General features: G+C 38.7%; 1 protein-coding gene across 5 annotated transcripts in view; it reads left to right on the top strand.

The window, feature by feature from the left end:
- The window catches only part of ACER3 (alkaline ceramidase 3), a 175,809-nt gene that overhangs the window by 106,497 nt on the left and 42,302 nt on the right, over nt 1-27,010 (top strand). For 4 of the 5 annotated variants that reach the window (XM_058687692.1, XM_058687693.1, XM_058687694.1 and 1 more), the window contains 3 exons: nt 12,441-12,493; nt 14,703-14,784; nt 19,441-19,476. In XM_058687692.1, the coding sequence (XP_058543675.1) occupies nt 12,441-12,493; nt 14,703-14,784; nt 19,441-19,476 (171 nt within the window). Of the gene's footprint in view, nt 1-10,716; nt 10,741-12,440; nt 12,494-14,702; nt 14,785-19,440; nt 19,477-27,010 lie in introns of those variants that run through there. The other variant, XM_058687696.1, reaches the window with a different exon arrangement.

The raw sequence follows: 27,010 nt of genomic DNA, 5'->3' as shown, positions 1-27,010 counted from the left end.
GAAGTGGTCCAGTTTTTTGTTTTTTGGTTTTTTTTTGCATGTAGTTGTCCAGTTTTCCCAGCACCAGTTGGAAGAGATTGTCTTTTTCCCCATTGTAGATTCTGTCTCCTTTGTCATAGATTAATCGACTGTATGATCCTGGGTTTATTTCTGGGCTCTCTATTCTGTACCATTGATCTATGTGTCTTTTTTGGGGGAGGGGGCAGTACCATACTGTTTTGATTACTACAGCTTCATAGCATATCTTGAAATCTGGAATTGTGATGCCTCCAGTTTTGTTCTTTTTTTTTTTTTTTTTTTTTTTCAAGATTGCTTTGGCCATTCAGGGTCTTTTGTGGTTCCATACAAATTTCAGGATTATTTGTTCTAGTTCTGTGAAAACTGCTATTGCTATTTTGATAGAGATAGAGATCACTTTGGGTGATCTTTGGGTAGTATGGACATTTTAATAGCATTTGTTCTCCTGATTCTTTAATCCGTTTTAAGTTCATTTTTTTTATATGGTGTGAGGTCAAGGTCTAGCTTCATTCTTTTGCACGTGGATATCCAGTTGCCCCAGAATCATTTGTTGAAAAGACTGTTCTTTTGACATTGAATTTTCTTGGCACCCCTGCCTAAAATCAAACAATCACAAATGTATGAATTTATTTCTTGACTCTCAGTTTAACTCTCAGTTCTGTTCCATTGGTCTATGTCTGTACTTGTACTAGTATCACACAGCCTTGATTACTATAGATTTGTAAATTTTGAAATCAGGAGCTGTGAGTCCTCCAAATTTGTTGTTGTTCTTCTTCCTCTTTGGGGAGAGAGACCATGCACGTGCACTAGTGCACAAGTGCACGGGCAGGGGGTGAAGGGCGGAGGGGGAGAGAGAGAATCTTAAGCAGGCTCCATGCTCAGCATGTAGCCTGACACAGGGCTTGATCCCATAACCCCGGGATCACAATCCAAGCCAAACTCAAGAGTTGGATGCTCAACTAACTGAGCCACCCAGGTGCCCCTGTTCTTGTTTTTAAAAACTGTTTAAACTATTCTGGGTCCCTTGCATTTCCATGTGAATTTTAGGATCAGATTATCAATTCCTGCAAAAATTAGCTGGGACTTTGAAAGGGATTCCATTGAATCCACAGATCACTTTGGAGAGTATTGCTTTCTTTAATAGTGTCTTCTAATCCTTGAACATAGGATGTCTTCCCATTTATTTAAGTCTTTAATTTCTTTCAGTGATATTTTATAGTTAGTGTGTAAGTCTTGACTACTTTTGTTAAATGTATTCATTCATAAGTAATGTATTTTTTGATGCTACTGTAAATAGAATTTTCTTAATTTCATTTTTATTTCTCATGCTAATTTATAGAAATAACAATGATTTTTGCATATTCTTGTATCCCGCAGCACTGCTGAACTTTTTTTTTTTTTTACCTCTAGTAGTTTTTTGTGTATGCATATGTGGATTTGTTAGGGTTTCCTGAATACAAGATCGTGTCATATACAAATATAGTTTTATATCTTACTTATCAATTGGATGCCTTTTACTTATTTTTCTTGCCTAATTGCCCTGAATAGAACTTCTAGTACACTGTTGAATAGAAGTGGAAAGAGCAGACATCCTTGTTTTGCTCCTGATCTTAGGAAGAAAGCTTTTAGTTTTTCATCATTAGTTATAATGTTGGCTGGGGTTTTGTGTGAATGCTCTTTATTAGGCTGAGGGAGTTCCCATTCTATTCCTAGTTTGCTGAGTGTTTTTATCATGAAAAGATGTTGGCATTTTCAAATTTTTTTTTTCTGAATCTCTTGAGATGGCCATGTGGTTTTTCTCCTTTATTATATTAGTATAGTCTAGTACATTGATTGATCTCCTATGTTGAACCAATCTTGCATTCCTGTGATAAATTTCATTTGGTTAAGGCATATAATCCAAGCGAATATCTTTGTAAGAAACATACACTAAAGTACTTGGGAGTAATGGAACCTCATGTCAGCAACTTATTCAAATGGTTCAGAGAGAGTAAAGTTCTTTGTACTTCCCTTCAAACTTTTCTGTACCTTGAAGTTGTTTTAATTTTTTTTTAAAAGAAAAACATTGTACATGTTCTTTGACCCAGTAATTGTACTCCTACATATACGTATACATCCTAAAAAAGTAATCAAAGGTAGGGAAAAGATGTTTTACAAGCGTGTTACACATGTGACAGTGTTACACATGATACAGTTTTTAAATGATCGAAATGTTTAACAAAAAGGAGACTGTTACATATACTATGATATAACTATGTGTTGAAGTGTGCTATAGCCATTTAAAATAATATTTTGATGGGCGCCTGGCTGGCTCAGTCCCTAGAGCATGTGACTCTTGATCTCACGGTGTGAGTTCAAGCTGTACATTGGGCATAAAGGTTACTTAAAAAAAGTAAAATGAAGAAAAAATGATCTCTGTTTGAGTGTCTTTTTTTTTTTTTTTTAAATGTTTCTTCATTTATTTTGAGGGAGAGAGAGCATGGGCACGCAGGGTTTGGGGCAGAGAGAAAGAGAGAGAGAGAATCCTATGCAGTCTCCACGCTGTCAGCCCAGAGCCCATGTGGGGCTCAATCTCACAAACTGTGAGATCATGACCTGAGCTGAAATCAAGAGTCAGATGCTTAACCAACTGAGCCACACAGGTGCCCCTCTGATTGAATATCTTTAAAAATTAAATAAATAAATAATATTTTGAAGACCAGTAAAATGGGAAACTGTCATAAAGACAAAACTTTGTGTAATGTAAAATCAATCTTATAAACAATAGAAAAAAGACTGGAAGGAAGTACATTTTGCTTTATTTCTTTTCCCTTTTTACAAAGTTTGTAATCTGTGGCCCAAAATTACAGTAACTCCCACCCACCCATATAAATATTCTCAATATTGCCCCTTGCTTCCTGAGCAGTATTCAACCCAGATCAAGCTAAGTTATCTGCATATCCTGTGCCTGAACTGAGTAACTAAACATTGCTCATAGAAATTATATCCCTTTGTTAAATTATCTCACTTTTAAATTATTTTTTTTAATGTTTATTCATTTTTGAGAGAGAGAGAGACAGAGCGTGAGCAGGGGAGGGGCAGAAAGAGAGGGAGACACAGAATCCAAAGCAGGCTCCAGGCTCTGAGCTGTCAGCACAGAGCCTGACACGGGGCTCGAACTCACAGACCGTCAGATTACGACCTGAGCCAAAGTCAGTGCTTAAGCGAGTGAGCCACCCAGCCACCCCCTCACTTTTAAATTATTGAACGAAAACTCAAATAGCCACTCAGTGCCATAAGACAGTACCATTACATTTCCCTGACAATTTCCATTTCTGTTCTTCAGAACTGTTATTTCATACTTGTCCCTCTTTCTTTTTTGGATTTCTTTTTATATCTTTTTTGCCTCATTTCCCTTTCTCCTCACTAATATCTTCAGTATTTCACCAAAAATATAGAAGAAATCAGTAAGAAACATCCTCATGTTTCTACCACGATCATCTTCCTCCTGTTTTTGTGGGAGAAATGTTCCAACTCCTATCAAAGGCCAGTCTCCCCTCCCACCTCCTCAAAGACTCATGCCTGCAGTTATAAACTCCATCCCAGTCTCTGGCTCCACCATGGTCTTTAGAAAGTCACTACACTGGTTCACTGCCACCTGCATACAAACATACTTAAATAACTCCCATCTTTTAAAAATTACTCCTCCCTTGACCCTGTATCCAGCCCCAGCTGTTGAATCACGTTTTGGCTTCCTTTCACATCAAAACCACTCGAGTGCTTTGCTCTCTCTACGCTTACCTCCCTCTGTTTTCCTCTCATTACAGTTAGGTATTTTCTTCCCTTCATTTCACAGAAACTGCTGTTGTCAAGGTCACCAGTCACCTTCATCTTGCCAAATCCAGTAGATACATTTCTATCTTATTATTTGACCTCTCCATAGCATTCTACACGATATTTGCTTTTTTCTTTGTGAAATACTTGTCTTGACTTTCCAGTTTTCCTTTATGTAAAAGGAAACTCCCTTATTCTTTTTCCTTACCTCACTGGACATCGTGTAAGCTATCACCATCTTATTTCTTGGCTACTGCAGTAGTCAGCAGTTGCCCCTACAACCATCCAAGGTAGTCTTTAACATTTTAGATCATACCATTCTTCTGCTTAAAGCTCTCCAAGGCATCCCTTTGCACTTCAGATGAAATTTCAGTTCTCTACTATGGCCTGCATGATCTGGCCCTGGTCTAGTTCTCTAACTTCAGTTTTTACTGTTCCTCTGCATTGTTTACTGCACTCCAGCCATACTGGCCTTACTGTTCTTCAGACACTGCCTCATGGCCTTTGTGATTGCTGTTTCCTCTGCTGCAAAACTTTTCTCTCATATCTTTGCATGTCTGCTTCCTTCTGGCTCCTCAGTGCAAATGTTCCCTACTCAGATATGCCTTTTATAACCACTTTATGTAGAGCAGTCCTTTCCACAAGTGACATTTACTTTATTCTTTTCATAGCACTTATCACCATTTGAATTTACCTTATTTGTAAATTCTACCTTCTTCAACTAGAATGTAAACTTCTTGACAGCAGAGATTTCACTTATCTTAAATACCACGGGACTTTAGCATATAGACTAGTGCTGGCACATGGCATGTGCCCAATAAATATGTAAATGGAAGGGAGGAAGGGAATGAGGAAGGAAGGAAGGAAGGAAGGAAGGAAGGAAGGAAGGAAGGAAGGAAGGAAAGGAAGGAAAGAAGGAAGGAAAGGAAAGGAAAGGAAAGGAAGGAAGGACATTTAACCACATGAGTGAATAACTAAAGAGATGCATTGAAGTATTAAATAGTTATCCCTGGATTATGTATGGGATTATAGAGATTTATATTTCATATCTGTGTTTTCCAGATTTCCTATAATGAGCATAAAATACTTTTGCAATAAAGAAAATACATGTTTATGCTTGTTTTAAAAGAAAAGAGACTTTAAAAGATTCCAAAGGTGCTTTGGAGGAATAGCAATGATAATAAGCCAATCTGAATACCCTTCATCCTAAAGCAGACTACCTCCTGTTCTTGGAAGGGGGGGTGGAGGTATTTAATTCAGTTTTCAGTTTTATTTATGTGGCGGATTATTGTATTTTCCAAAGATGTTAACACCAGTATATCTCATCTCACCCGCTGTTATTACAATGTGACATCGACTCTCTTCAAGAGGTAGGATCTCTGATCCTTGACCTTGAATCTGGGCAGGACTGTTACTATGGTGGACAGGAAGCTATATGACTTCCAAGGGTGAGTCACAAAAGGCGAAGAACTTCTTCCTCATCCTCCTGGGATGCTTACCCTAGGAACCCAGCACCTTGTGGTAAAGAAGCCAGTCAGCCATGTGGAAAGGCCATGTATAGATGTTGCTGCCACAGCCTCACCTGAAGTCCCCAGACTGCAGCCAGCATCAACTGCCCAAAATTTGAGTGTGTGAATCTTTAGATGATTCCAGCCCTCAGCCTTTGAGCTGTCCCAGCTGACATTGAGTGAAGGAGAGATGAACTTCTCCCTCCCAGGTCGGCTCAAAATGCATACTAATCAGCAAAGTAAATATTAGTATTTTAAGCCACTGAGTTTTAAGGTAGTTTGCTATACAGTAACAGGTAGCCAGAACAATTTACAAAACATACCTAGTCTAATTCCGTGCATACAGCAACCTCTGACATTCCCTTAAGCACATGTTTTCTAAGAACTAGATAAGTTTTAAAATCTCTAGGATCATTCCTGCTGTCCATTCATGCTATTCCTAAAACAGTAACCCTGGAAGGTAGCGTGTGTCTATCACATATATAAAGAAACAACTGGGGCGCCTGGGTGGCTCAGTTGGTTAAGCGTTCGGCTTCGGCTCAGGTCATGATCTCAGTTAGTGGGTTTGAGCCCCACGTTGGGCTCTGTGCTGACAGCTCAGAGCCTGGATCCTGCTTCAGATTCTGTGTCTCCCTCTCTCTCTCTGCCCCTCCCCCACTCACATTTTATCTCTCTCTCTCTCAAAAATAAACAAACATTTAAAAAATGTAATAAAAACAAAGAAACAAACAGCTGCATGAATGAGCTGAGATAAGGTGAGACTGAGAATCTGAGCCAAGGAAGAAGTAGGCTCTTCTACTGTGTGCTGAATAGATCATGACAATATTCAATTCTGAGGACTGACCTGGCTTGTGTTCAAATGCAAAATACCAGAATGGTGAAAGAACTAAAAATATAGGGGCGCCTGGGTGGCTCAGTTGGTTAATGTGTAACTCTTGATATTGGCTCGGGTCATGATCTCATGGTTGTGAGATTATGCTGACAGTGTAGAGCCTGCTTGGGATTCTCTCTCTCTGCCCCTCCCCTATTTGTGCCCCCCCCCCACCTTCTCTCTCTCCCTCTCTCTTAATAAATAAATAGAATTTAAAAAAATAGAACTAAAAATCTAGCCCTGATGCTTGAGGAGAAGGAACTGAGAATATTTAGCCTGAAGAAGAGAAGACATGCCCAGTTCCCCCAACTCAGCTGTACATAGCAGATTCTCTCAGTTCTCTGCATTTTTCATGTCTGGCCCTGTTGCACTTCCTTCTCTCCCATGGACAATTCCTGTTCGTCCTTTAAAGTCTCAGCCAAAGCAGCAGCTCCTCTAGGCGGCCTTCCACGGCCCCAGGGTAGGATATGTACCCTTCATATGTTCTTTCACAGCGCTCTGTGCTTCCCTGTTACTTCCCTTATCTGTTGTCTCATAAATATATTTATGTGTTTTTCTTCTCTATCATAATGTGAGTTACCCAAGAGCAGGAACTGTCTCTGTTGACCTTGGTATATCCCCTACATAAATGTTTTATGAATCAGTGTTTGAAGGGTTGACATGTTGAAAAGGATTAGATTTATTCTTTGTGGTTCTAGTGGGGTTAAAGATAAAGAGACACCTTGGTCAACATAGAGAAAAATTTCTGAGCCAGTAGATGATAAGAGCTGCCTTCGGAGATCGTGACTTCTCTGTCCTTATGCCCAAGCATAAGCTGGACAAACACTTTCATTAGTTCAAAAATTGGTACCTGGGCAACAGATATGCATAGGTAAAAATGATATAGTCCTTTCCTCAAGGAATCTGTGGTCTAGTAGTGAAGGTAATATGCTAGTGAGTGCAGTGGTAAAGGGGCATACAGGATGCTATGGAAATGGAAAGAGAAATTTTTTTAGGGGAAGTAGGTCAGCAAAGGGGTTTCACGCAAATGACTCAGACACGTTTGAGTTGCATGTTCAAGGATGGGTAGGAATTTGCCAGGCCATCTAGAACCCACAGAGTTGAGTTTGTCTGGCATCTCGGGGCACTGCAATTAATACACTGTAGCCATGGATGGAGTGGGAATATGTGGTAATGATGGCCATAGTGCTACCAGTGATAATAGCTAACATTTGTTACATTGTTGAGCACCTGCTCTGGGCAGCCTTGAACTAAATGGTAACAGATGTGTTTTGGGAAACTAACCAGAGGCCAAATCTAAGCCTCTTGAACTTTATCCCCTATAAGCCATTAATAGATTTGGAGCAGAGGTGGGACACACTTTGATTTGCGTATCAACTTAATTGTTGGTAAGATTGTTACCAAGATAACAGCATTGGAATGGACCAGATAGCCTTTGAACCTGAGATTGTAGATTCTGTGCTTTATCATTACTATAATACTACTTTATCAACTTTGGGGACCGATTGGACAGATGCCTTATTTCTTGCCCCTTTTGTTCTACAAAGATGTGGTTTTATGTGCTTGCCTATCTGTGCAGAAATGATACATGACCCAATTCCCCAATGATTTAGGAAGGAAGAATCATCGGTATTAAAGGGCTTTTTTAGGGGCGCCTGGGTGGCGCAGTCGGTTAAGCGTCCGACTTCAGCCAGGTCACGATCTCGCGGTCCGTGAGTTCGAGCCCCGCGTCAGGCTCTGGGCCGATGGCTCGGAGCCTGGAGCCTGTTTCCGATTCTGTGTCTCCCTCTCTCTCTGCCCCTCCCCCGTTCATGCTTTGTCTCTCTCTGTCCCAAAAATAAATTAAAAACGTTGAAAAAAAATTAAAAAAAAAAAAAGGGCTTTTTTAAACAGCGTCCCTATCTCTCTAATTTAAATACAAAATGATTGTGAATATTCCTTGAAGATTCCCTGTCTTGTCTCCTTTCAGGATAAATTTGGCTCAACTATGGTAGGCCATCATTTTTTATGCGCAGTCACTGAAGCAACATAAGAAATGATAGTGTTATACTTCACTCATATGTGGAATTTAAGATACAAAACAGATGAACACAAGGGAAGGGAAGCAAAAGTAATATAAAAACAGGGAGGGGGACAAAACATAAGAGACCATTAAATATAAAGAACAAACAGTTGCTGAAGGGGTTGTGGGCACGGGGATGGGCTAAATGGGTAAGGGGCATTAAGGAAGACACTTGTTGGGATGAACACTGGGTGTTATACATGGGGGATGAATCAGTGGAATTTATTCCTGAAATCGTTATTGTACTATAGGCTAACTAACTTGGATGTAAATTAAAAAATTAAAATTAAAAAAAAGAAATGATAGGGTTGCCACAGAGCTGACCCTGGTGGTCAATGAACAATTTCACCAGCTTGTTATAGCTGTAAGAGAAATTGGAGGCCTAGTCTCTACTTCTGCCTACACTGGGCACAAGCAGATATTGACAGTTCTGTCTTACTGTCTTAAGAACAATTTGGAGCTTGGATGGTATTTTCTTTAGATTTATTATTGCCAGGTGGCTCTTGGGCTCCAGTTCCAACTCTACTGCCACTTTGCTGGCTGTTTGAGCATAGATATGCCACTTAATTTTGCTGAGCTTTTGTTTCTTCATCTATCTAATGGATTTAATAATAACCTATAGGAGTATTGTGAGGATCAGTTGATTGGCATTTGTGAAAGTGTCATCATAGGATCTGGTAAATAAGTGTTTCATAAGTAATAGTTTCCTTCCTTTTTCTTTAGCTAGTCAGAGTGCCTGAAACCACCATTATGGATTCATTGTTAGTGATTCATTCCTTTGAGTACTATTATGTATGCCTCAGTGAAGGGTAATATTGTAAGCTATGACTAACTCCTTTCTCATGATTAATGTGTCACATACTTTCGGCGACTAGCCAAAAGCAATGCATTTGGGACTGGGTTTAAGAAAAACATTAGAGGAGGAGTAGAGACACTAGTAGAGGACTTCAAATGAAAAGTGCAAAGTACCAAAGAATAATTTAGAATCATAGAATTTTAATATTAGAAGAGATTTTTAGGTATTCTCTACTGAGCATATATGATTGATAGTGGAAAAAAATAGATGCTAGTATAAAAAAAGTATTCATCTTTTTCTCATAAGTAAAAAAAAAATAAATTTCTCATACTTATCCTAGAAAACAAAACCAAAGAAAAATGTTTGTTCATCTATAATTTTCCTTGTAATACAAAAACAAAAATAGCTTACATGCTATTGTAAATAATACATGTTCTGGTTATAAATATTACCCTTCTTTCTCCTTTGCTCCCTATCTCAATGAATGGAAATGCCTTACACTGAAAGCCCAAGCTAAAAACCTGTGATTCATCTTTAATTTCTTCTGCTTTCTCACTACTGGAAACACTGAAAGCTCTTGATTCAACTTCCAGAGTAGCTCTCAAATACGTCTACCTCTAGCTGTCTGCACAGCCACGATCTTAATCCATCATCCCCAGTCCCCATTTCTGTAACTGTTTCCTAATTGGTGTCCCTGCCTCCCCCATCCATTTGTCATACCAGAAGACAAATACTGTTCCTACAAACAAAACTAATTGTTTCCATTCTTTGAGCAGTGTTTGCTAGGCTTTGTACAAGTGTCAGAAATGAGATGTGTAAAATACAGTCCCTGGTCTCCAGAAGGCGTGTCACTTTTTAAACATCTTTAATACTTGCCATAAGTCAGGCTCACAGGCTGTGATCTGGCCTCTGCCTACCTCTTCAGACTCCTCTTCAGACACACACCCCGCTATCCTGGAACTCTGTGTTCTTTACCCGTCATAATTTTGCTACTTATGGCTTTGAAATAGGACTTTCATATTTGTGTTACCCAGATTTTAAGATCCATGCCCTAATCACCACAGCCACGTACCAGATAGCTCCTAGCCCCTAGAGCCTGCTGAAATTATTCAAATTAGCCAATGCTAAGCCTGCTTACCCTCCCTTACTTTGCCTTTCTCTGGGAAACCACAATAAGGGTTGTCACCTATGCTTTCCCCTTGCTCGTTGTGCCTCCTGACTGATGGTGGCGCTTTCCCTTGTTGCCCTGCTTGGCATGGCATGCCCCCTCTTAGGAACTGTGAATAACAAACTGTCTTTTCCGTGGCAGTCATCTCCTGATCTGTTGGCCTCACCATATCTGAAAAATAATAAAACCTATATTTTAAACACACTACCACCACCACTATAGAGTGAATTGTGTCCCCTCATATATTGAATCTCTAGAACCGTGTGTGACAATATTTGGAGATGGGACCTTAAGATGGTCATTAGGTTTAGATGAGGTTATGAGGATGGGGTTTTCCTGATGGGATTAGTGTCCTTCTAAGAAGAGACCAGAGAACTTGCTCTCTGTTGCCCTTTCCCATGTGAGGTTACAGAGAAGGCAGCCATCTGCAAGTCAAGAAGAGAACTTTCACCAAGTACCAAATCTGCCAGTATCATCATCTTGGACCTCCCAACCTCCAGAGCTGTGAGGAATAAATTCTGTTGTTTTAGCTACCCAGTCTAAGGTATTGCTATAACAGCCCAAGCTCATGAAGACAGCCACTTAGTTTAAATCTTTTCAGTGGCTGGGGCGTCTGGGTGGCTCAGTCAGTTAAGTGTCCGACTTCAGCTCAGGTCATGATCTCACTGTGTATGAGTTCAAGCCCTGTGTCGGGCTCTGTGCTGACAGCTCAGAGCCTGGAGCCTGCTTTGGATTCTGTGTCTCCCTCTCTACTCACGCTCTGTTTATCTCTCTCTCTCTCTCTCTCTCTCTCTCTCTCTCTCTCTCAAAAAATAAACATTAAAAAAAAAATCCCTTTCAGCCTAAAACACTTGCCTGATCTATTTGCTGCTTATCTCTCCAGCCTCATTTCATATCCTTTCTCTTCATCATTAATTAAGCTTCAATCGCAATGAACATTTTTCATTTCTTGAAATCCCTTTCCCGCAACAGGACCTTTGCACATTATATTTCCACTGCTTACGGCTTCTCCTCTTTCCCTCAGTCCCTCTTCATCTTACTCATATCTGCGTATTTTCTAGGTCTCAGGTTATGTATCACTCCTGTAAGGAAAATCTTTATGACTCTTATGGTTGTCAAAACGGAATCTTTATATTTAATCACATGTTTTTCATTCCCTCCACCTCACTAGAATGTGAATCCCTCAAAGGCATTGACTATGTCTTGTTTTCATTATATGCTCAACAACTAAATTCTATAGGATTGGTTTAAGGATTAGAAACAACCTATCTGCAACATTTAGCTTAGTGTGTAGCTTGTAGTTTAATACGTAATAGTTATAATTACTATTGCTAATAATAATATTTTTCAGAAACATAGGTTACTTAGATTAACCGAATGACTTTCCCAGCCATTAATATCCCTTCTTAATGTATATTAGTGGACATTTTATCCATCTTAGAAGTGTTCTAGGAAAAGGGAAAATGTAAAAGAACATTGTTAGGACCCACACCCCTATAGATGATAGACATCTGTCTTTCCTGGAAGTATGATAACATAGTTTGTGGTACTGAACTGATCTGAGCTGCCTAGTGAGTCAGGCGTCCTATTTAGGTGTGTACATTAGGATAGATGGATGGATAAGCTTGTTTGTTCAGCAACAACAAACCAACCCCCATAAGCAGAGGGCAGAGAAAGGCAGAAGAAAGACGCAGGCCACTCCAGGTTGGTAGTTGGCAGTTTTAATAGGCAGAGAGTACTTACATACGAGGCTTGTCTTGGGTGGCAGTAATGGGTCTCCCCACCTGCCCACCGAATCTTAAACATTCGTAAAGAGGCCTTAGTTAGGTTCAGTAAGGTATACCTTGCAGGTGTTTTCAACAGCACATCACTATCTCAAGGGTACCACATCATTGTCTAAGACTATGTCTATGTCCTTGGAACTGCCTCTGGGAGCAAGAAAAGCAGAAGTCCTATTCCAAGGATGGGTGAAGGTGAAGAGCCCCCAATTGCCCAGGTCCAGTTCACAGGTCAACCAACGGTCACTTCCTTTCAATGGCCTTCCCCAACACTCGGAGTAAATAAGATGTTAAATATATGAAAGAATTAGTAAAAGATATTAGATAATAAGAGGTGACTATCATAATCATTCTGACATTTTATTTTTATTTGCATAACAATTGCACCTCTACAATATTCAAGTGCTCTTTCTTTGTTTCTTATAGCTATTGGATGAACTCCCAATGATTTACAGCTGTTGTATATTTGTGTACTGCATGTAAGTACTTAACGTTTAAAATTCAGTTGTTTGATATATTTTAAAATTCATATTCACTTCATACTGAATTAAGTAATATAGTTAACCCTGTTATATTACTGGGAGGTTGTAATAGTGTAAAAGGTTCTAACTTCTGTGATCTTCATGTAAAGTATAATATCTGGGAAGTTATAATAATGTTGTTTATTAATTTTATGATCTCATAAAAGTTTAGATAGACTCTTACTTAAATTTGACTTGCATAGTCTGCCTTTCCTTGAGTTATGAGTGTATACAAATTTATTTTTTTTTTAATTTTTTTAGTGTTTATTTATTTTTGAGAGAGAGAGAGAGAAACAGAGTGTGGGCAGGGAAGGAAGAGAGAGAGAGGGGGAGACAGAGAATCGATCCGAAGCAAGCTCCAGGCTCTGAGCTGTCAGCACAGAGCCCGACGCGGGGCCTGAACTCACAAACCGCAAGATCATGACCTGAGCCGAAGTTGGACATTGAACCGGCTGAGCCACCCAGGCGCCCGTACAAATTTATTTTTATTTAAAAATTTTTTAAGTTTATTAGAGAGCACGGGGGAGGGGCAGAGAGAGAGGGAGAGAGAGAGAATCCTAAGCAGGCTTCATGCTGAGAGTATGGAACTCCATCTCATGGACCCGTGAGATCATGACCTGAGCCAAAATCAAGAGTCAGACGCATAACCAACTGAGCCACCCAGGCACCCTGAATGTATACAAATTAGGTAAAAATTTTATATAATGTGCCATAAAAATAATATTTATGTCCTTTGTACCTGTAATTGTGCTAGGCAGTGTAAAAGCCATCTCTAATTCTCTCAGTTGTGCAAGGTAAATTGGTATTATCCTCATTTTATAGATGATGAAGTAAAGCACAGATTTAGTAACTTTTCTAAGGACATAAGCCGAGCTTCTGCTTAGGTGACTTGCCTAAGCTGTGTAGTGGTAAGTGTCAGAGTTGGAAATTGAACTACAAGTTTAATAACCTTGCCTTCTAAGTATGCCTTCAGTTCCCTAGCACTAGTACTTAAAACTTCTCTAAAGCCTTACGTGATGTGTTGTCTGGTTCTTTTCGATGTGATCATCATTGCTAGCTCAAGAATATTTTCTTCTAAAGATATCTAAAAATCAGAATCATTTGAGAAAATATATTATTAAAAAGAGCTCATCTGAATTTTTTTCTGTAAAGGGACAGATAGTAATTATTTCAGGTTTTGTGGGCCTGTGGTCTCTGTTGATCTTCATCTCTGCTTGTGTAGTGTTGAAGCTACAGGCACCCCGATAATAGGTAGACAAATGCTTGTGACTGTGTTATTTACCCAAAAAGAGCTTGAGCCTTTGGGCGGTAGTTTGCTGCTCCTGATCTAGAAAAACACCTTCAGGTGAGCTTTTTTTAATAAGTCATCAAGTAACAGAACTTAAAGGTAAAAGAGATCTTAGAAATAATGTGGGCCAGGGCTGCCTGGGTGGCTCAGTTGATTAAGTGAGCCTAGTGATTAGATACATGAGAAAAAGATTTTATCCCTGCACACGAGTTGTTCACAATCTGGTTGAGGAGACACTGGTAAAAGAAACCATTATAATACAGTGATATTTTCTGTAATAGCGTGCCTTAGTCAGAATGGCTCACAAGATTTAGAAACCTACCCAAGCCGGCTTGAGCTCAGAGAGATTTATCTTTTTTAGGGACATGAGGAAATAGATGAAACATAATAGCAGGAAGTATAGCCTGGCTACAACTCAAGGGCAGATTCTGTCTCCCGCTCTTCTCCCCATTCCTTCTTCGCATCGTCTCAAGTCTTTGAATCTGCTTTATTTTTCTCTCCATGCAGATCACTTCTCTGCTCATTCATCTTCTTGTTCATTCAATTTAGCTGCCCAAATACCAGCATCAGATTTTCAATCCATAAGCCTTTATACTTGGATTCTGTACACTTAATTGATTCAGTCTCTGGCTCCCAAGCTCCCAAGTTTTCAGGAGAGAGCCTCTCATTGTTCCAATTTAAGCCAGGTGCCTACTCCTGATTCACCCAGCGTCTTGGCGGAAGTGCAAGTAGGCAGTGCAAATTCTCTAAGATGAGAGTTTGGGAGGAAATGGGGGCATCGCTGGATCCAGAGATGTGTATACAAGCGTTAAAACAGCATTCTATTTGTTTTCCTAGTTACATATTCTAAAACAAGTTTCTTTCTCTATTTTTTTAAAGGTTTGAATGTTTCAAGATGAAGAACTCTGTAAACTACCATCTGCTTTTTATCTTAGTTCTTTTCAGTTTAATAGTAACCACAGTAAGTCATATTTTGTTTCTAAGAGATTAAGCATGTGAACCAGCCATGTGCGGAGTTTGGCACATTTTACTTCTAGTGTTTGCTTCGTGCTGTTCAAACTGAAACGTTTCTGCACAAAACTCACAGATACTGTTTCTTTATCTCCTGTGTAGGTGTTATTTCTCAACAAAAAGTTGAAACAACTTTTTAAAAATCGGTTTGTTTGTTTGTTTATTTATTTGAAGGGAGAAAAAGTCAAAGGGCAAATATTTAGTAGCAATGGGGAAAGAATTAACTTTTTTTCATGGATGGACATAGTACCTCCCATTTGTTAAAAGAAAGTGATTGATTCTGCTCTGTTGGGCCTACTGTGACTACTTTAATGGTTAACCTTTTCCTGATAATGAGTTCATGGTCACTTCTCATCCTATCCTAGTGCTTTTTTCCCTCAAGTAAAGTGCATTTTGTATTAAGAGATAATTCATTTCAACAAATGCGAATTGCAAACCTATCATATCAAGCAGTAGAAAATACAAAGACAGTGAAGAAGCAGTTGCTATGCTTAAGGAATACATTCAAGTAGAGAAATCAAAGATGTAAGCACAGAATTGCATCAAAAGATGATGATTACAATAATGATGGTAAGAACTAGTTAAATGATGAGAAGACACATGAATGAAAATTACTTGGGTTTGTCAAGGAAAGCTCCTTTTAACTGGCTTTTAACTGATGGTTAAGAGTTTGCCAGGCCCCTGGGGCAAGAATGTGATGAAGTATTTCTAAACAGACTGTTACATCGTCCCTAGGCATAGAACCTTGGAACATAATAAACTATCATTTTTAAGCGCTTACTATGTGCCAGATACTACACTGAGTACTTCATTTTCTGATTAAATCATTACTACCAGCAGAAACAGGAGAGATTTAATATGGCTAGAGTATATGTTAAGTGGTGATGAGTGAATGAGTCTAGTTAATGAAATAAATGTCAGATTATAAAGACCCTTGTATACACTGGGATTTTTATCTTCAAGGTAATTTGAAGCCATTAACTGATCCATAGCTGAGGAAGAACATGGTTAGTTAGAAAGATGACTGATTTTAGGGGATGGATTAGAGGAATATGAGGCTAGACTCAGGGACTTTTGCATTTGCTTAGGCAAAATATGAGACTCCGACTGAAGTAAAATAGGTGTGGGGATGAAAAGAAGCTGTCACAGGGGCACCTGGCTGGCTCAGTCAGTAAAGCTGCGTGACTCTTAATCTCTGGATTGTCGGTTTGAACCCTACATTGGGTGTAGAGATTACTTAAAAAAATAAAATCTTAAAAAAGAAAGATGCTGTCATAAATAACAATCCATAAGACTTGTGACCCACTAAGTAGAGGGTGTGGGTATGGGGTAAAAAGAAGGAATTGTCTAGAATGATGCCTCTGTTTACAGCCTGGCCATCGTGGTACATAATAGGTTCTTAACCAAGATGGAAAACTTCAAGGAAGAGCAGATTTTGCAGGAAAGATAATGAGTAGGTTTGTGTCACAGAGTAGAGGTAGATAAATTCAATTTGGAATGTGTTGAGATTGAGATGCCTGATGTTAATGACACCTGAGGCTTATTAACAGGTAGACTGAGCTAAAGATGTGGGTTTGAGAATTGTCAGGGTATGGGAGGTACTAGAAATGTGAGGACAGATGAACTGGCACAGATAGCATGAACCATTAAAATTACCAAAGATGCAACCCTATGGAACGCTTTTTTTTTTTTTGACAGAGATAAACAAGAGTATACATTTATGGTACTTTACCCTAAAATTCTAAAAGTTACAGTTGATTTGTCTATTTGACATTCACATCCTGTCACTATGCAAACTTTCATAACGCCTAAGGATTTCAATGAGTCAACACTTTAAAAATAAAAGTTTTATACATTCAAGGTGTACAGCATGATGATTTGATATGCATAGTGAAATGATTACTATAGGCAAACTAATTAACATAGCTTCTCACATAGTTGCCGTGTGTGTGTGTGTGTGTGTGTGTGAGAGAGAGAGAGAGAGAGAGAGAGAGAGAGAGAGAGAGAGGGGGGAGGGGGGAAGACCACCTGAAATCTGTTTTCTTAGCAAAGTGCCAGTATTCAGCCCAGTATTAGGTATAATCACCATGCTGTACATGGGAACACTGACATTTGAGAGTCAGGTAGAAGAAATGGAGCCAGCAAAGGAAAGTGAGAACAAGTAGTCAGAAACATAGGCAAACTAGAGAGCCTAATATCACAAAGTATGAAGAGATTTCCAGAAGGAGTAACAGTATTAGTTGCCACTGAGAGGTTGAGTAAAATAAGATTGAAGTTTGACCCATAAAAATTTCAATTAAAAGACCAAGTAACCATAATAAGCATACTGTCAGCAATAGATTGATGGAGGCAGAAGTTAGATTATCAGTGAGCTGAGAAGGTGAATAGAAGGTTGAAAGAACAGATACATTATTTTCTTATGCTTCTACACTGCCCTGCACTGTCCTTGCATAAACTACATACTCCTTGATTGTGAGAAAATCCTAGTGTTTCAGAGATGAAAGGAAATCCTGTTATTTTAAAAAAGAAGAGAACAAAGTCCAGAGAGTGTTAATGACTTACTTGTCTGGCCAGCCAAGTTCATACGGAAAATTGGTGGCAGAGTTAAGACTGGACCACTTTTTTTTTTTTTTTTTAATTTTTTTTAATGTTTATTTATTTTTGAGAGAGAGAGAGAGAGACAGAGCACGAGCAGGGGAGGAGCAGAGAGAAAGGGAGACACAGAATCTGAAACAGGCTCCAGGCTCTGAGCCGTCAGCACAGAGCCCAATGTGGGGCTCGAAGTCACAAACTGTGAGATCATGACCTGAGCCGAAGCCGGACGCTCAACCGACTGAACCACCCAGGTGCCCCAAGACTGGACCACTTTCTAAGTTCGGTGGTTGGAAATACAGGCTTGGGAGTCAGTTAGATCTAAATTTGAACCAACATTTAACTGGGAACCTTGGGCAAGTCACTTGGCAAGTCACAGGCCAAACTTGGGCATTAGTTTTCCTTGTCTGTTCGATGAAGATAATAATAGCGTACATTTCATATACGAAAATTAATACTTGGCACATAGTAAGGACTCCATAATTCTTTTGCCTTAAAAAAAAAGTCTTAAAGGGCATGCCCTTTTGCATTTCATTTATTAATAACAATGAGAATATGAAGCTATACAAAGGAAAATTAATATTTTGACAACACATTTCAGAGATGAAAAGCATTCTTCCTTACTGAGTTTAGAGTTACAGATAGATAGTGTCTCATACACATCTTCCTACTAAAGCTGTATGGGTGCTTAAAAGAAATAGTCTGCTGTTATTGTAGTGAGGGTAGGAACTTCCTACAGGAATAAGAAATTTTGTAGCCAAGTTGTAAAATTACATAAAATTTTGTGAGATCAGCACTATATTAAATGAGGATATAGAGATATCTGCCAAAGAGATATCTGTCAAAGAGATTATTGCCTTGTAGGGGAGAGCAACAAACCAACAAATTACATGATGTTTATACATGGTCAGTGAGGGCCTGAAGGAGGGTGAGTGGCAGCTTCTGCTGAGTGGAGAAGGACCCAGAAAAGACTTCAAGAAAGAGGGATGGTTTGAGCTGAATCTTGGAAGATGAAAGTTTGCGAGCAGAGGAGGATTTCTGAACGAAGTAAAGAGCAGCATGTTTAAAGATCTGGAAGTATTGAAGTAGCACATTTGGGGAAGCTGTACTTTTTGGAGCCTAGGATGAAATAGGGACAAGAGGAGAGCAATGAAGCCGAACAGAAAGTCAGGAGTGAGATCATGGAAGGCTTTGAAATTTGGACTTGTCTTGGAAGTGATGGGAATCGTTCCAGGATTATGATTTGAATTTTGATTACTCTTTACCATGTCATTTTAAAGGCATACTCCTACAGGGCAGTAAATGCATGCTGAATCTTAAAACGGGCATTGCACTTAATCACCCACATGACACTGGAACCTAAAACTAGGGTTTGTGTAACTGGGAATGCATCTAGGTGGACGGGTTAGAGGCTTTGGAAGTAAAAGAAAGTACAAGAAATTTGTCATAAATGTATTCAGTTATTGAGCGTGCATTATATGCTGAACACTTTCACGTCTTTTAGCTTATTGTTCCCCACCACTGTTATTCCTATTACCCAGATAAGGAAAAAACGAGTCTTTTGGCTAAGTGAGTCCTTGCTCGAGGTATGTAGCAAGTCAGTGGCAGAGTCTGAAATTGAACTCCTGTCTTTAACTCCAGTGTTCTTTCTGTTGTAGAAAAAACTGTATTATAGGCATTGTCAGTAGACCCTCTTCAGCCCTTATGAGTAAACTGTGTGCATCTTTGCCCTTCCTTGATGCTGATGCAGAGGCCAAGAAGCCAGAGTAGTCCAAAACAGCCTTGAAACATTTAGTTTACCGTGGTCAAACTAGCACTGGGGGAGACCCGCCAGTAGCTGCTATCCCTTCTGTGGCATGCCACCTAATCTGACTGGTTTTGCATGGCTGGAGTCCGATCTAAGTAACAGGACTAGGAGGCAGGGAGGTTTGGGATTTGCAGAATTACTGGAATAGGTTTTCTTCCCCCTCAGTAACGCACTTCATTCACATGTGTTTCTTTTAATATTTTGTAGGTTTACCTTAAGGTGAAGGAGCCTGTATTCCATCAGGTAAATTAAAAAACTATTAACACCTAATTGTTTAACAGTACTTGTCTGCATTTCATTTCCTTTTCTGGTAAATTATATGCAGATATAATTTCTGAAAATAAAGTGGTAGATGTCCTATGAAAGTATTTAAAACAAACTCAAGTGCCTATAGGATACCAATGCCCAGACCCAGCTGGCTGTTGGTAGTCAGTAACACAGGTGCAGTGTTCCTTATAAGCAGAAAAAAACCAGAGAGGATTTGTACACATACACATACAAAGTCCTCTTTATGACACTATTTTCTAGAAAAGATAGACTGAAAATTCCTTGAATATTTTCCCCCTAATGCCTATTTTAATGAGTTTTTTGAGGTGGGAGGTTAATTTACATTGAGAAAAGCAAACACAGGAAACTTTGCTATAAGAAATAATGATTTAAGTGCATCCCATAGTGGAACCAGAGTAAAATCAAGTAGTAGACCCTAAATAAAGAGAGCTCTTGTTAATTGAGTGCTACCATGTGCCTGGCACTATGCCCATCACTGCACAGACTCTAATCTTTCCAGCAGTTCTACGAATTAGGGATTATTATTCACATTTTAAGGGAAGTGAGCTCAGAGATATTAAGAATTTGCCCAACAGTTACACAGTTACTAAGGGACAGAGCCAGGATTGTGACCTAGGTTTGTTTGACTCTTGTCACCATTCTTTTAAAAAGCCAACAAACAAACAAACAATACATAAATAAGGACACATTATCAGAAGCCTTGTAATTTTAGAATATTTTGTGCTTATATAAAAAGTAAGTGTTCCTGTAACTTTTTAAACTTGAACTAGATGATAATCATCTAACTGAAATCTGTTTTTTGAAACAAATTCCAAAACCACATTATTGTGCCACATTATTTTTCTACAGACAAGCTGAAAGTAGGTGTTATAAGAGAGGACATCTTCACTTTCCTGTTTGTTTGAGCTTAAAGTAGGTCATTATGGAATTACCTCTTTATTTAGAAAGATTTATTGGCACAGCATAAAGAATGAAGTTTATTTATAAGAAGACTTCGGCTTTCGTAAATTTCTTATTTGTCTTTATAAGAAAGAAAAAACATAGCCACAAAAAAATAAAATTCGGAAATTTGAGGTTAGTTTTTGTAAGTTTATGACCATCCATTTTCCATTTTGTGTTTTAGATCTATTTTATACTATGGTTATGTAATAAAAGTATCAAACTATTTTTGCCTAACTTCCCCTGCTGCAACTTTCATGTGTTCTTTTCCCAGTAATAATTTTTTTTTCTCTGTGGATAGTGGTATGTATGGATGTATGCTGATAGGAAGGGAGGCAGGATGAAAGCTTATAGTTCTGTGTTTTATCTTCGGCCTTCTCAGGAGAGAAGTAAAGAAGTAGAGGAATGCGAGGGTGAAATGGAGAAGTAGTCTGAAAGCAGAAGACATTCTTTCAACAGATGTCCACTGTGTGCCTTCTCAGTGCCAAATACTGAGCTGGAAGTTGGAAATAGAGAGGCAATAGAACAAAAATTTGAAGATAAAGTCAGGCGGACCCGGATTTAAATCTGGTCTCTCCAATTACTAGCTGTATACACTGGACAAGTTACTTAACTTCTTTGAGCTTTGGTTTCCTCATTATTCCACAAATACTTTTTAAGTGCCTTCAATATGCCAGGAATGGTACTAGGTATAAGAGATACACTATTGAAGAAAATAATAAGGTCCCTGCTCTTAAGAGCTCATTATACTGTGTCTCTAAAATTGGTATAATAATTTCCTAAGGTTGTCTGAGGATTAAATGAGCTAATACAAGGGTGCTCAGTTGGTAGAACATGCGACTCTTGATCTTTGGGTTGTAACTGAGCGCTGTGAGGGGTGTAGAGATTACTTAAAAATAAAATATTTTTAAAAATAAATCAATAAAAAAATGAGATAACGTATATCTCCTACCATGGGAAGTACTCAGTAAATGTTAATTAATATTAATAAACCAAAGCAAATGAGACAGGGTCGCTGGTCTCAAGGAACTCGCTGGTCAGGAAGATAGACTTGTAAAAAAATATTTATAGGGGCCTGGGTGGCTCAGTTGGTTAAGCGTCTGACTTCAGCTCAGGTCATGATCTCGCGGTTTATGGGTTTGAGACTCGTGTTGGGCTCTAGGCTGACAGCTCAGAACCTGGAACCTGCTTCAGATTCAGTACCCCCTCTCTCTCTGCCCCTCCCCTGCTTGCACTCTGTCTTTCTCTGTCTCTCAAAACTAAACAAATGCTAAAAAAATTTTTTTAAACATTTATAGTATGTACATCTCATAATGTGTAAAAGCAGTGCTAACCAGGGTGCAATCTGTCTGCTTGGGTGACTCAGAATAAGGCTATAAAATACATCTGTTACGTATAGCTGAATTATTTCTTCCTCTTATATTGAAAAGCAAGATAGGGAAGATGGCCCACTATATTTCCTGCTATTGGTAAAGCTTTATTTGAACAGGCCTTTGTCCCAAAGTCTAATCTAGAATATCCTATGCTGACCTGTTAAGTAATTAGAATTGATTTTCTTCTTTTTACGTGAGCTCTGCACTCAACGTGGGACTTGAACTCACAACCCTGAGATCAAGAGTCATGCTTCTACCAAATCACCCAGCCAGGCACCCCAGAATTGATATTTTTTATTTATACTTAATGGCTTAAAAAAATCTATCCCTGATTAGTTTCTTGGTGTCATTCTTAAGAAAAGAGAACTGCTTTTTCTGAGAAACTCTGTCAAAATTTGTAGAGTATCACTCATTCTTTCATATCACTGTTAATATGTACAGAGACTTAGAAAAATGGTTTTGAAATTTGTAATTGGAAAAATTGTTTTGGAATTTGTGACAAAATTTACAGTAAGTCTCAAGATCTTAAAAATAAATGGAAAAAGAGGGAAGAGAGTAATGTTATCTAATCTAAAGGAGCTCTGGCTTGAGTGTTTGGAATCTCGATTTCTTACCACTTTGATGGCTTGAAGTTTGGAATCTTGTATTTTTTTTTAATGTTTGTTTATTTTTGAGAGAGAGAGAGAGAGAGAGAGAGACAAAGTGCAAGCAGGGGAGGGTCAGAGACAGAGAGAGGAGGACACAGAATCTGAAGCAGGATCCAGGCTCCAGCTGTCAGCACAGAGCCCGACGTGGGGTTCAAACCCACGAACCATGAAATCATGACCTTAGCCTAAGTCAGACACTTAACCGACTGAGTCAGGAATCTGACTCACCCAGGAATCTCAGATTTCTTAACACTTTTGTTATCCATGGACAAATTTCTTGTTGTGCCTATTCTTCAGTGTCTCATCTATAAAATGTTTAAGATAAGGCGAGGGATTATTTCACAAGGATAATATAAAAATAATATACAAGGAAAAGTATAAGGCAATATAATATGACACTAAAAACACATATGAAGAAGTAAGATGACACAGGAAAGTTTCTGTCTATGATAATCACAGAAAGCTTCTAAAAGGAGGTATTTGAGTAGGGCCTAGAGAGATATGTGGGGTATACAATTAGAAGGAAAGAGTTAATAAACACTGTAAAAGTATCTGTCACAGCCAGGATGGTTATCTTGCTAACCAGATTAGCTTCCTTGAGGGAGAGAATACTGATAACAATTCTACTTACTGATTTAAATCCAAAGTGATCCAGACATCTCCAAAAGAGAGCCAAATGCTATTTATTTAATTTGATGGCCTTGCAAAGGGTAATAATAAAATCATATGTCTGCCACATTCAGTAGAAATATTAATATATCTTAAGAAAACATTAAAAAAGTATACATGAAAATAGATTAAAAGAACTTTTAAGTTAGTAAACCTTCTTTAAGCTAATTGATAAATCAGTAATTGAATATCTCAGATGAGATCTCCTCTGTTATCTCAAAGAGTACTATTGCTTAAAATCTTCCTGCCAAAGTAGATGTCTCCTAGAGATTATTTCTAGACTTGACATGTTAGTATTTTACTACTCTCCCTTCTGATTTGACCCTCAAGGTTTTTAAATTTTTTTTTTAACGTTTATTTATTTTTGAGACAGAGAGAGACAGAGCATGAACGGGGGGAGGGTCAGAGAGAGGGAGACACAGAATCTGAAACAGGCTCCAGGCTCTGAGCTGTCAGCACAGAGCCTGACGCGGGGCTCGAACTCATGGACCGCAAGATCATGACCTGAGCCGAAGTTGGCCACTCAACCGACTGAGCCACCCAGGCGCCCCAGACCCTCAAGGTTTTTAAGAAACAACACACTATATAAACAGTTTGAAAAACAGGGACTTAAGCAGATAACTCAAGCAAATAACTATTATTTACATTTTATTCTGTTATGTTTGTGCCATTTTATTACAAATTAGGAATGTAAGGAAATTCCAATGTAAGCACACTTGGAAAAGAAGCAAAAGAAGCTGACATTTTTGAGCGTCTGCTTTGTGCTGAGTATTATATATTCTTTCATACAGTTTATATAGACTTAACTACTATTATCTTAGTAAATATCAACAAACCTGTACAGAAATTACCATCTTCATTTTATAGGTGAGGTAACCAAGAGTCAGAAAAGTTAAATGATTTGTCCAGTGATTCTCACCTAGTTACTAGCAGAGCTGGAAATTGAACCCAGGTCTTTTTTATTCCAAAGCCCATATTCCTTCCGTGGTATGATGATGACCCTGTAGCAGATTACTTTGGAATTCAATTTATTATCATAAAGATCCATTTTTTAAAAGAATGAAAATAATTTTAGGTGAAAATTACAAGGAGCAAACAAGTATGTATTCTATTTGTTTTTTTTTTTTTTTTACGTAAAAATAACTAATACTAGAATATGCATAGAAAAAAGTTGTGAAGGTCCTGTGTCTATCTCTAGCTGCAAGAGAGACTGAGAAATCAAGCTTATATAGCTGGACATATTGTCGACTGGATAAAATGTCTTCTGTAAAGACCAAAAAAAAAAAAAGAAAAAAAGAATGGATACTGAGTAGGTACTAGCAAGGTCTGCCACAGATCCTAGGAGAAAGTCAGAATGTATGGGATAGACGTGCTTGTGGAAAGAAGAAAATTAATCTGGAAAAGCCCTCTTACACTGCAAGAGTATAGTCTCTTCCTTATTCATTATTTGATGTCTTTAACATACTCTGAACAATCCATTGACTTCTGTATAGTGATGGTTCATAAATCTGTTTCTTCAGCTCAGATACTTTCTTCTAAGATTTAGACCCAGATATCTAACATCTGCTAGAGATCTCTACATGAATATATCACTGACATCAGAGTCTGAACCTATCTAGAAATGAAATCACCATTTTTCTCTCCAGTATTTCTTCTCTTCTTGTAGTCCCTAACCCAAGGAGCAGTTTCACCATGGACCCTAACTGCTAAAGTCATAAACCAGGCCATCATTGACTTTCCCAACTCTTCCTAACTTCCATATCAAATTGATTATCAGTCTAAGCCCTAAATATCTCTTTAATCTGTCCATTTCTCTCCCATTCCCACTGATAGTACCTTGGTTCAGGTCCCATTACTCACCTAGGTTACTGTAGTACCTTGCCATTGGTTTGTTTTCTATCAGTCTTGTCTCCCTTTAATTCATTCTCCACCCAGCAAGTGGGATATCTTTCTAAAACACAAGTGATCATGTTGCACTATTGCTGAAACTTCCATTGACTTCCCTTTACTTTTAAGATAAAGTTCAACTCTTTAACATGACCTGAAAAGCCAGTTTAAACCTGTGCTTACCTTTCTGACTTCATTTTTCCCACTCTTCACTCCAACAGCATATTCTAGACATCCTTACTTTCTTCTAGTCCCCAAAATATAAGCTATGCCAGTTACTTTCCTCCAGCTTCTCTTAATAATATTTTGGTTATTATTGGGGCACCTGGGTGGCTCAGTCGGTTGAGCGTCCGACTTCAGCTCAGGTCATGATCTCACGGCCCGGGAGTTCGAACCCCACGTCGGGCTCCGTGCTAACAACTCAGAGCCTGGAGCCTGCTTCAGATTCTGTGTCTCCCTCTCTCTTTCCCCCCTCCCCCACTCATGCTCTGTCTCTGTCTCAAAAATAAATAAACTATTAAACAATATTTTGCTTATTATTAATTATGCTTCTAATGCTTCAATTATAAAATGAAAAATCATATCCTCCATAAAAGTCTTTTTGATCTGCCTAAGTCTAGATTAGGTGGCTTTTGTATGTACTTACAAAATACTCTGTATAGCTCTTGTCACAGAGTTAAATACTATATTTTTAATTGCCTGATTACTTATCTCTTTTCACACTAGATTGTGTGAGAGCATTTGCTGTGAGGGCAGGGATTGATGCCTTTGTGGTTCACCAGTAGAGCACCATGGCTGCAGTTACAGATTCAAGCTGGCAGACAGCCTCTAATCGGCTTTAATTTAATGCTGTGTTCATTTAGCTCTATAGAGGGATACAAGGTGGAAAATATAACAAATACAACATTTTCATCTCATCAAGAGATCCAGAGCTACTTATATACAGATTCTTTTTGACCTTTCATCCACCTAAGTTATGCACAGCTGCCAGGGATGAGAGCTAAGTGTAGTGGAGGGCACTGTAACACATGGAAGCTACAGCCCCTTTTGCTTACCATCCTTTTTTTTTTTAATTTAAAAAAATTTTTCTTTCTTTCTTTCTTTCTTTCTTTCTTTCTTTCTTTCTTTCTTTCTTTCTTTCTTTCTTTCTTTCTTTCTTTCTTTCTTCCTTCCTTCCTTCCTTCCTTCCTTCCTTCCTTCCTTCCTTCCTTCCTTCCTTTTTTTTTAGAGCTCAAGCAGGATAGAGGGGAGGAGGGAGGGAGGGGGAGAGAGAGAGAGAGAGAGAAAGAGAATCTTTTTTTAAAAATTTTTTAAATATATGAAGTTTATTGTCAAGTTCGTTTCCATATAACACCCAGTGCTCATCCCAAAAGGTGCCCTCCTCAATACCCATCCCCCACTCTCCCCTCCCTCCCACCTCCCATCAACCCTCAGTTTGTTCTCAGTTTTTAAGAGTCTCTTATGCTTTGGCTCTCTTCTACTCTAACCTCTTTTTTTTTTTTTTTCCTTCCCCTCCCCCATGGGTTTCTGTTAAGTTTCTCAGGATCCACATAAGAGTGAAACCATATGGTATCTGTCTTTCTCTGTATGGCTTATTTCACTTAGCATAACACTCTCCAGTTCCATCCATGTTGCTACAAAGGGCCATATTTCATTGAGAGAAAGAGAATCTTAAGCAGGCTCCACGCTCAGTGCAGAGCCCCACACAGGGCTCAGTCCCACCACCCTGAGATCATGACCTGAGCCAAAATCAAGAGTTGGACCTGGCACCCTTCCTACCATTCTTTATGATGAGCACCTTTCATACTGTTCTCATGCAGACCCCAAGCCTCCAACCTAGGTGCAATCCTTCACAACTGAAGCAAACATAACATTTTCATTTATCTTAACTGTTGTATTCAAGGATGGAAGACTGAGGTCATTCTCAACCAGGCCTACAGCAGTCAATGCTTGATATTAACCCTTTACTCCACA

Source organism: Neofelis nebulosa, chromosome 10 (assembly GCF_028018385.1).
Source record: "Neofelis nebulosa isolate mNeoNeb1 chromosome 10, mNeoNeb1.pri, whole genome shotgun sequence".
Classification (NCBI taxonomy): domain Eukaryota; kingdom Metazoa; phylum Chordata; class Mammalia; order Carnivora; family Felidae; genus Neofelis; species Neofelis nebulosa.
This window is presented reverse-complemented; position numbering and strand designations above follow the sequence as displayed.